Source organism: Myxocyprinus asiaticus, chromosome 23 (genome assembly GCF_019703515.2).
Source record: "Myxocyprinus asiaticus isolate MX2 ecotype Aquarium Trade chromosome 23, UBuf_Myxa_2, whole genome shotgun sequence".
In the NCBI taxonomy this organism is placed as follows: Eukaryota; Metazoa; Chordata; class Actinopteri; order Cypriniformes; family Catostomidae; genus Myxocyprinus; species Myxocyprinus asiaticus.
The window spans coordinates 3,163,792-3,175,315 of NC_059366.1; the positions used below are offsets into that span (position 1 = coordinate 3,163,792).

Consider the following 11,524-nt stretch of genomic DNA (forward strand, 5'->3'; position numbering starts at 1 on the left):
TGCCCTTTGTTGCAAAACATGGCAAAGAAGTCAAAATCCTCGGGCTCTGGAGAGATTAAAAGACACTTACGTGTTCAGGATGAAAGCCCCGACAGGCCTACAGACCTGGGACTCGATTTGGATGGCGCGGCGTGAGAGGAGATCCAGCGTCAGTTGTCCAACATGTCGGTGATGTTGACGAAGATTCTTGCTGACTTGGAAGATCTCGCTGTAATACGTCGATCGATCACGGCGATGGAAATAAAATTCTCCGAGTTAGGTACAAGAGTGACTGATGTTGAAAAACGAATCAATTTTCTGGAATCTTCGGAGAGGGAATTAACCGCTAATCCACCCGCGTCCAAAGCTGATCTGGAACATCTCCTTGAAAAGCTTGAAGATCTTGAAAATAGAAGCCGCAGGAATAACGTTCGAATTGTTGGAATTCCTGAGCTTGAGGAGGGCAGAGATATGGTGAAATTCCTAGACGAGTTTTTCCCGAGTCTGCTCGACATCACAGGCCACAAGCTGGAAATTGAGCGAGCTCACAGAGTCCCGTCTCACAGATCTGCTGAGGGAGACAGGCCCCGATCGATTCTGGCCAGATTTCTGAGATCATCCAATAAAGATCTTGTGTTGCGCCAGGCGAGGAGCAAAGGGAAGCTTTCTTGGAAGAACCATAATATTTTCTTGTTCCCGGACTTTGCGAACTCGACAAGAGAGAAACGCGATCGGTTCAAGGAATGTAAGAAACTCTTACATCAGAAAAACATCTTGTTTGCTCTGATGTTTCCTGCCAAACTGAGAATAGAAACGAAGGTTGGTCGCAAAGTATTCACAAGTCCAAATCTGGCAATGTCTTTTATAGAATCAATGACTGAGTAAACCATTGGATGTTTCTCATGTGAGTGGGCCTGACTCGCTGTACTAACTCTTGAGGATGCTGGGCGACATTTTGGATTTTTTGCGTTTGCTTTTCCTTAAAGAAACTTTTGCATTGATAAAAGATTACTTTTGCATTGAAGTTCCCGGACAGATTGAGAGTGGACACTACGGATGACCGCAAAATATCTACATGCTGCTCACACACAGGATGTTTTTTATGAAGCCGACGAATTATGTAAGTCATGGTATATACTTTTATGCAGCCTCCGAGTGAATTGACTCGACCATCCGGGGAACCGGGATGCTGGTGTTGTTTCTTTTTGTATTGGTGCCGCCTAGCGGCTGGAGCTTGTTCTATTGAATAACACTCCTTGGAACAGCTGTGGATTAATCTGTTCGTTCTTCGTGCTTATTCCTCCTGCTAGCTGTAGTTTGTTTTGTTGAGTTTTTTTTTTTTGTTTTTTTTTATGGGACATTGGAATGATTATGTCATCCGCTGAACTCATAACAGCCGGCTCACTGAACATTCGTTTGTCTGTCCGAGGAATATGAACGGTTTTATATCAGCTGGAATTTGTCTTGTGGAAGATCACACCTTTAAAACAGTTCTGTGATTGAATCTACACGTTCTTGGTGTTCATTCTTCCTATTGACTGGGTTTATTTTACAAAGTATTTTCTGTTATGTAATTTTGCCTCACAAATTTGTGAGGCAAAATTGAGCAATCCGATGGCAAAGTTGTCGTGGGGACTCGTGGGCATTCATGGACCTTTTGAGTTTAGAGGGATTGTCGCCGGTTGGCGCTGTCGTGCGCGGGGTTAATGCGCACGTTTTTCTTTTTTCTGTTTGTTTTGTTCGGGGGTTGATTGTTTCACTATTGGGGAATGTGGTCTATATAATTTTGTTTTTGACACACAATTTATTTTTTTTACTATATCAAAATGTCAAATGTTAATATGAGTGTACTATCTCTCTCCACATGGAATGTGAATGGGTTGGGGCACCCCATAAAAAGAAACACATCTCTCCCCGCAGGAAGCTGAAAAATTTGGGAAGATATGGGGTGGACATGTTTTCTTTAGTGCTGGCTAAAGTAAGAGCAAGGGAGTCATTATATTGGTAAATAAACATCTACAATTCAAATGTCTCAAACAGAGCAAATATAAATTAGGAAGAGTAATTATTGTTTTAGCTGAAATTCAAGGGCAAAGGTTGATTTTGGCTAATATTTACACACCTAACGCTGATGATCATGGCTTTTTTATAGATCTTGAAGGGATGTTGCAAACCGTTGGGACCCCTCATGATATAATATTGGGAGGAGACTTTAATCTTTTGATGGACTCAGTGCTTGATCATAGTGAAGCAAAAGTGTGTAAGCTCCCTAGAGCAACATTGATGCTTCACAGGATGTGTAAAAATCTTGGTCTTACAGACATTTGGAGACTTTTGAACCCATCTGGTAGGGAAAATACATTTTTTTCATCAGTCCACAAGATTTATTCTAGAATAGATTTTTTTTTAATATCCAAATCCCTTATTTCATCTGTTGTTGATTGCTCAATTGGAAATATCTTAGTCTCAGATCACGCCCTGGTGAGTTTAGAGGTGATGCCACATATACAGAAAAATAAATCTTATAGTTGGCGCCTTAATGTGTCCCTTTTGCAAAATCCTTATTTCCAACAAATGTTAAAGACTGAAATCAGTATTTATATGGAGACCAACTGGTCCTCGGTATCCTCTGTGGGTGTGGCTTGGGAGGCACTTAAGGCGGTTCTTAGGGGTCGGATCATACAGTATGCCTCATTCATCAAAAAATCCAAAGCACAAGAACTTGTGGAGTTGGAAGGAAATATTAAAAGTGCAGAGGCAGAGCTGAAGCGCCATATGTCATCTGATGGCCTCAGGGAATTGACCCGATTGAAATATAGATATAATACTATTTTGTCACGGAAAGTGGAGTTTTGGTTATTCAGGGCAAGACAGTCATACTTGAGTCAGGTGATAAAGCAGGAAAACTTTTGGCTAGATATATAAAGCAGAGAGAGTCTTTTTCTATCATTCCTTATGCTTTTCAAGCATAACCCATTGCTTGTGGTGAAATATTTACCTCAGCTATTGATATTAATAATGCTTGTAAAGAGTTCTATCTTGATCTCTATAGGTCCATGTCTTCGTCTACTGATGGAGATATTAGGAACTTTGTGGAACCATTAGATCTCCCTAAACTGACGAATGAGCAAAAAAACTCTTGATTCTGAGATAACCTTGGAGGAGCTTGATGAGGTAATTAAGTCCCTGCCTTCAGGCAAGGCTCCAGGGCCTGACGGCTTTGCCGCTGAATTTTTCAAATCTTATGCTACAGAACTGGTGCCACTTTTGTTAGAAGTTTATACTGATTCATTAAAGACTGGAAAGCTTCCGCCAACCATGACACAAGCCCGGATCAGTCTGATTCTAAAAAAGGATAAAGATCCAAGCGAGTGTAAAAGTTACCGCCCAATTTCGCTGATCCAGTTAAATGTAAAAATGTTGACCAAAATTCTGGCTAATCGATTAAGTTATGACATCTCTTATACATATAGATCAGGTGGGGTTTATTCGAGGCCGTAGTTCTTTTGATAATATTAGGCATTTCATCAATATCATGTGGTCAGTAGCAAATGAACAATCTCCGGTTGCTGCCATCTCTCTTGACGCCGAAAAGGCATTTGATATGGTAGAGTGGGATTATCTTTTCAAGATTTTGGAAAGGTATGGGTTCGGGAATACATTTATTGGTTGGATTAAGTTACTTTATAGACACCCTGTAGCAGCGGTACAAACAAATGGGTTAATTTCAGATTATTTTACTCTGGATAGGGGCACCCGGCAGGGTTGCCCTCTTTCCCCATTATTGTTCTGTCTTGCCCTGGAACCATTAGTTGCCGCGATAAGAAAGGAGGATGATTTTCCAGGGGTGACGGTGGGAGGTGTGGCGCATAAGCTTCTGCTTTACGCAGATTATATTTTATTATTCGTCTCCGACCCCACTAGATCCATGCCTTGCCTCCACAAAATTATTAACTCCTTTTCCAAATTCTCAGGATACAGAGTCAATTGGTCTAAATCCGAAGCTTTGGCTTTTACAGCGTACTGTCCAGTAACGGCTTTCCAGCCGGGCGCCTTCATGTGGCCCAAACAGGGAATTAAGTATTTGGGAATTTTATTCCCAGCAAATTTGTCTGATTTAGTCAGAGTTAATTTTTGATCCCTTAATAAAAAGGTTTTCGAATGATGTGGACAGGTGGGCTTCATTACATTTATCGATGTTTGGGAAGGTTAATGTTATTAAAATGAATTGCATTCCAAAATTTAACTATCTGCTACAATCTCTCCCTGTAGATGTCCCTCTCTCTTATTTTAAGCAATTTGATAGCATAATGAATTGATGAAACGAGTAAACGTCGATGTATATTTTTTAAGATGCACGCTTATTTAGATATTCTTATGCCAGCCACATCAATACGAATTTCCATCAGGTGATGCAGCAACCCTCTGATTTTCATCTCACTTTATAAGCACTAAATAAGCTTGCGGGGGTGATTGAAGCCTGATGTTGCACTCTGTTCTATCAGTGCTCGCCTGTCAACACGGCGAAATCCGGTGACAGGATAGCACAGACCGGCTCATATGCACGATTATATAAGGCTTCCCTCGATATCATGGCGCATTTGAATTCTACACAAGAATTTTCTATTTTAAAGCACTATGCAGAAATTCAACCATGTCAAACGGCTAAACAACCACAATATTCTGAGCAGCGCTGACGAGGGAAACAGAAAACGCCTGTCCTGCACCAGCATCAATTACAAGACTTTTCACATCTTCACATCAACACCCTTACTAACATTTATCACAATAAACTGTAACAGAATTTTTCAATACAACTGTGGAATTTGTAGCCAAGGAAAAACAAGGAAAGCACATACTCTCATGGGTATTTTCTATTTTGTATTGAAAGACTTGCTTGACTGTTGTAGAGATGACAAACTGTCACTGTAGTGTTTCCCTCATTCCACAAGGCCATCAAACGATTGATGATCTCATGTATGTGACTTTATTTTAACTTTATTTATTTTTTTTAAGTACCAACTGTTGTGGATGTCCCAATGTGGATACTGGATTTGCACTTTTCAGAGAGCTCAACATTTTCAAATTATATTCTGGATGCATTTGTGAGACAAAAAAATAATAAATTGATTGCGTAAAATAGGCACATAACATCGGAATATCGATCACAGGCCCCTGAAACAATTCGAAATTGTTTTGTGGCTGACTTTGAGTGTTGGTAAACATTGGATAGCTGGCTAAAAGAATTAAGACTGTATCATGATGAAACTTGCAATTATCACCCCTAATTTATATATATATATATATATATATACACACACACACAGTTGTGCTTAAAAGTTTGCATACCCTGGCAGAAATTGTGAAATTTTGGCATTGATTTTGAAAATATGACTGTTCATGTCTTTTATTTAAGGATAGTGTTCATATGAAGCCATTTATTATCACATAGTTGTTTGGCTCCTTTTTAAAACATAATGAGAACAGAAATCACCCAAATGGCCCTGATCAAAAGTTTACATACCCTTGAATGTTTGGCCTTGTTACAGACACACTAGGTGACACACACAGGTTTAAATGGCAATTAAAGGTTAATTTCCCACACCTGTGGCTTTTTAAATTGCAATTAGAGTCTGTGTATAAATAGTCAAGTTTGTTAGCTCTCACTTGGATGCACTGAGCAGGCTAGATACTGAGCCATGGGGAGCAGAAAAGAACTGTCAAAAGACCTGCATAACAAGGTAATGGAACTTTATAAAGATGGAAAATGATATAAAAAGATATCCAAAGCCTTGAAAATGCCAGTCAGTACTGTTCAATCACTTAAGAAGTGGAAAATTTGGGGATCTCTTGATACCAAGCCAAGGTCAGGTAGACCAAGAAAGATTTCAGCCACAACTGCCAGAAGAATTGTTCAGGGTACAAAGAAAAACCCACAGGTAACCTCAGGAGAAATACAGGCTGCTCTGGAAAAAAGATGGTGTGGTTGTTTCAAGGAGCACAATACGACGATACTTGAACAAAAATGAGCTGCATGGTCGAGTTGCCAGAAAGAAGCCTTTACTGCATCAATGCCACAAAAAAGCCCGGTTACAATATGCCCGACAACACCTTGACATGCTTCACAGCTTCTGGCACACTGTAATTTGGAGTGACGAGACAAAAATAGAGCTTTATGGTCACAACCATAAGCACTATGTTTGGACAGGGGTCAACAAGGCATATAGTGAAAATAATTCCATCCCCACTGTGAAGCATGGTGGTGGCTCACTGAAGTTTTGGGGGTGTGTGAGCTCTAAAAGCACGGGGAATCTTGTGAAAATTGATGGCAAGATGAATGCAGCATGTTATCAGAAAATACTGGCAGACAATTTCCATTCTTCTGCACGAAAGCTGCGCATGGGACGCTCTTGGACTTTCCAGCATGACAATGACCCTAAGCACAAGGCCAAGTTGACCCTCCAGTGGTTACAGCAGAAAACGGTGAAGGTTCTGGAGTGGCCATCACAGTCTTCTGACATTAATATCATCGAACCACTCTGGAGAGATCTCAAACGTGCAGTTCATGCAAGACGACCAAAGACTTTAGATGACCTGGAGGCATTTTGCCAAGATGAATAGGCAGCTATACCAGCTGCAAGAATTTGGGACCTCATAAACAACTATTACAAAAGACTACATGCTGTCATTGATGCTAAAGGGGGCAATACACAGTATTAAGAACTAAGGTTATACAGACTTTTGAACAGGGGTCATTTCATTTTTTTCTTTGTTGCCATGTTTTGTTTTATGATTGTGCCATTCTGTTATAACCTACAGTTGAATATGAATCCCATAAGAAAAAAAAAGAAATGTGTTTTGCCTGCTCACTCATGTTTTCTTTAAAAATGGTACATATATTACCAATTCTCCAAGGGTATGCAAACTTTTGAGCACAACTGAACACACACATACACTACCGGTCAAAAGTTTTTAAACACTTACTCATTCTTTATTATAATTATTATTATTTTTTCACATTTTAGAATAATAGTAAAGTCATCAAAACTATGGAATAACAAATGGAACTATGGGAATTATGTTGTGACTAAACAAAATCCAAAATAAATCAAAACTGTGTTATATTTTAGCATCTTCAAAGTAGTCACCCTTTGCCTAGAATTTGCAGACATGTACTCTTGACATTTTCTCAACCAACTTCTTGAGGTATCACCCTGGGATGCTTTTTAAACAGTATTGAAGGAGTTCCCATCTATGTTGGGCACTTATTGGCTGCTTTTCTTTATTATTTGGTCCAAGTCATCAATTTCAAAAACTTTTTTTTTTTTTTTACATTTTAGTTTTATAATGAAATAAATTAATATGTTGGCACAATTATATTTTTGTCTAATAAACTAATTTCAAACATTTCAGATCAAAAAATGTTTAAGATCATGAGAAACATTTCAGTCAAGTGTTTCAAAAGTTTTGACTGGTAGTGTACATACACTGGTGGCCAAATGTTTGGAATAATGTACAGATTTTGCTCTTATGGAAAGAAATAGGTACATTTATTCACCAAAGTGGCATTCAACTGACCATAATGTATAGTCAGGACATTAATAACATGAAAAATTACTATGACAATTTGAAAAAAAATATTCAGAACTTCTTAAACTACTTCAAAGAGTTCTCATCAAAAAATCCTCCACTGCAGCAATGACAGCTTTGCAGACCCTTGGCATTCTAACTGTCAGTTTGTCCAGATACTAAGGTGACATTTCACCCCATGCTTCCTGAAGCACTTGCCATAGATGTGGCTGTCTTGTCAGGCACTTCTCACACACCTTACAGTCTAGGTGATCCCACAAAAGTTCAAAGGGGTTAAGATCTATAACACTCTTTTCCAATTATCTGTTGTCCAATGTCTGTGTTTCTTTGTCCACTCTAACCTTTTCTTTTTGTTTTTCTATTTCAAAAGTGTTTTTTTATTTGCAATTCTTCCCATAATGCCTGCACCCCTGAGTCTTCTCTTTACTGTTGTACATGAAACTGGTGTTGAGAGGTTAGAATTCAATGAAGCTGTCAGCTGAGGACATGTGAGGCGTCTATTTCTCAAACTAGAGACTCTGATGTACTTATCCTCTTGTTTAGTTGTACATCTGGCCTTCCACATCTCTTTCTGTCCTTGTTAGGGCCAGTTGTCCTTTGTCTTTGAAGACTGTGGTGTACACCTTTGTATGAAATCTTTTCATACAGTTTCAAGCATTGTACAGCCTTCATTCATCAAAACAATGATTGACTGACAAGTTTCTAGAGAGTTTCTTTTCTTGTCATTTTTGACCTAATACTGACCTTAAGACATGCCAGTCTATTGCATACTGTGGCAACTCAAAAACAAACACAAAGACAATGTTAAGCTTCTTTTAATGAACCAAACAGCTTTCAACTGTGTTTGATATAATGGCAAGTGATTTTTAGTACCACATTAGCAATTTAGCATGACAACTCAAAGATAAGGTGTTGGAGTGATGGCTGCTGGAAATGGGGCCTAATATATATATATATATATATATATATACACACACACACACACACACACACACACACACACACACACACACACACACGTACAGTTGAAGTCAAAAGTTTACATACACCTTAGCCAAATACATTTAAACTCAATTTTTCACAATTCCTGACATTTAATCGTAGAAAACATTCCCTGTCTTAGGTCAGTTAGGATCACTACTTTATTTTAAGAATGTGAAATGTCAGAATAATAGTAGAGAGAATTATTTATTTCAGCTTTTTTTTTTTTTCCCCATCACATTCCCAGTGGGTCAGAAGTTTACATATACTTTGTTAGTATTTGGTAGCATTGCCTTTAAATTGTTTAACTGGGGTCAAACATTTTGGTTAGCCTTCCACAAGCTTCTCACAATAAGTTGCTGGAATTTTGGCCCATTCCTCCAGACAGAACTGGTGTAACTAAGTGAGGTTTGTAGGCCTCCTTGCTCCCACACGCTTTTTCAGTTCTGCCCACAAATTTTCTATCGGATTGAGGTCAGGGCTTTGTGATGGCCACTCCAATACCTTGACTTTGTTGTCCTTCATCCATTTTGCCACAACTTTGGAGGTATGCTTGGGGTCATTGTCCATTTGGAAGACCCATTTGTGAGCAAGGTTTAACTTCCTGGCTGATGTCTTGAGATGTTGCTTCAATGTATCCACATAATTTTCCTTCCTCATGATGCCATCTATTTTGTGAAGTGCACCAGTCCCTCCTGCAGCAAAGCACACACACAACATGATGCTGCCACCCCCAAGCTTCATGGTTGGGATGGTGTTCTTCAGCTTGCAAGCCTCACCCTTTTTCCTCAAAACATAACAATGGTCATATGGCCAAATAGTTAAATTTTTGTTTCATCAGACCAGAGGACATTTCTCCAGAAAGTAAGATCTTTGTCTCCATGTGCAATTGCAAACTGTAGTCTGGCTTTTTTATGGCAATTTTGGAGCAGTGGCTTCTTCCTTACTGAGCATGTCGATATAGAACTCGTTTTACTGTGGATATAGATACTTGTCTACCTGTTTCCTACAGCATCTTCACAAGGTCCTTTGCTGTAGTTCTGGGATTGATTTGCACTTTTCGCACCAAACTATGTTCATCTCTAGGAGACAGAATGCGTCTCCTTCCTGAGCGGTATGATGGCTGCACGGTCCCATGGTGTTTATACTTGCGTACTATTGTTTGTACAGATGAAAGTGGTACCTTCAGGCATTTGGAAATTGCTCCCAAGGATGAACCAGACTTGTGGAAGTCTAAATTGTTTTTTTTTTTTGTTTTTTTGAGGTCTTGGCTGATTTCTTTTGATTTTCCCATGATGTTAAGAGGCACCAAGTTTGAAGGTAGGCCTTAAAATATATCCACAGGTACACCTCTAATTGACTTCAATTAGCCTATCATAAGCTGATTGCCTAAAGGCTTGACATCATTTTCTGGAATTTTTCAAGCTGCTTAATGGCACAGTTAACTTAGTATATGTCAACTTCTCACCCACTGGAATTGTGATATAGTCAATTAAAAGTGAAACAATCAGTCTGTAAACAACTGTTAGAAAAATTACTCATGTCATGCACAAAGTAGGTGTCCTAAATTACTTGCTAAAACTATAGTTTGCTAATATTAAATCTGAGTGGTTAAAAAATGAGTGTTTATGATTTCAACCTAAGTGTACGTAAACTTCTGACTTCAATTGTATATTAATGTTCCCATGGCATGCCTTTGGAAGGCGGTACAATTTAAATAAGAAATTCACTTTAAGATGCATTTTAAAATGTTGATCTTTTAAACTTTATATGGCATCTACAAAACACAGCACTCCTGTATGAGACGCTGAATAAACTAATACGCAACAGCCAAAGACGTTTGTCCAGCATAGTGGTTTACAAACAGCAGGGTGCAGCCATGATTAGCTAGGAGTGTGACAGAATCTCTGCTCAGTTCAATATTTTAATAGCCACCGACCGATGCTAAAAAATACCGGTATTACCCGGTGCTGTGTCACAGACAAACAAATACACTTCAGACGGCAGTGTTGCCATCTAATATTATTGACACTGACATATAATTCTGTGAATACAGTGAACAAGCCAGTAAAGACAAAGAATGAAAAGAAAATTAAGCTGACAGCCCTATTACTAAATTATTTAACAATGACAACGCATTTGAACACGTCTGAAAAAGCAGCACAGTGCGGTTTATAAACGTCAAACTGAGTTATTTAGGCTATTTTAGGATTGTGAGTGTTTACAATCAATGATTGCATGAACTGATGTAACAGTACTGACATGTAATGTGTACAATCTAGTGACATTAATGACACTGACATATTGTGCAGTAAATAAACAGCGACAAATCTGTCATTTTATAAAATCAAAGAAAGACTGAGTTGACAGCCCAATTACTCAAATATTTGATACTTGCAAAACATTTTAATACATGTCTGTGAAGCCACAATGGTGTTTATAAGCGTCAAAATGTGTGAATAAGAAGAGCACTTGTAAGTGCTGACAGCCAATGACTGCACAGGCTAATGCTAATGCTACTTACCAGTCCACTGCTGTCTTGTTCTGTAAATTAAGGGTTCCGGTCAGTGTCCGAGCGGCCAGTTTAATGTTTACAGTGTAAGGAATCATGGTTGAAGCCATATGACAAAACTACACGAAAAGGAGAAATATTTTAGTTCGTTTTTATGTAATGAATAGCCGAGCTGTGTTATGAGGAAGTGTCTACGGTACGTCGCGTTATTGTTCCGTCCGGAAAATGTTCCGTCACATCTATAGTTCCGCACTCATACAGATATACTGTTTACATTTTCATGCAGTTTTGTTTTATGCTAATTAATTAATTAATTAATATTTCATAGATTGCATTAATAAACTATATAGTTTGTGTAAAAGTCATGCAGGTGTTTTCACTTATGCTTATTCACTGGTACAACAGAAGAAAAAGCTTTTGCTGTCATTCATTGTGTTTTAAATTTTGGGTCTTACATATTTC

At 38.6% G+C, this 11,524-nt stretch overlaps 1 protein-coding gene across 3 annotated transcripts in view; it reads right to left on the reverse strand.

The window, feature by feature from the left end:
* Window positions 1-11,269, reverse strand: part of wdr11 (WD repeat domain 11) — a 175,367-nt gene extending 164,098 nt beyond the window's left edge. For all 3 annotated transcript variants that reach the window (XM_051650869.1, XM_051650868.1, XM_051650870.1), the window contains exon 1: window positions 11,075-11,269. In XM_051650869.1, the coding sequence (XP_051506829.1) occupies window positions 11,075-11,172 (98 nt within the window). In that variant the 5' untranslated portion in view covers window positions 11,173-11,269. The remainder of the gene's footprint in view (window positions 1-11,074) is intronic.
* Between the last annotated feature and the right edge of the window lie 255 nt (window positions 11,270-11,524).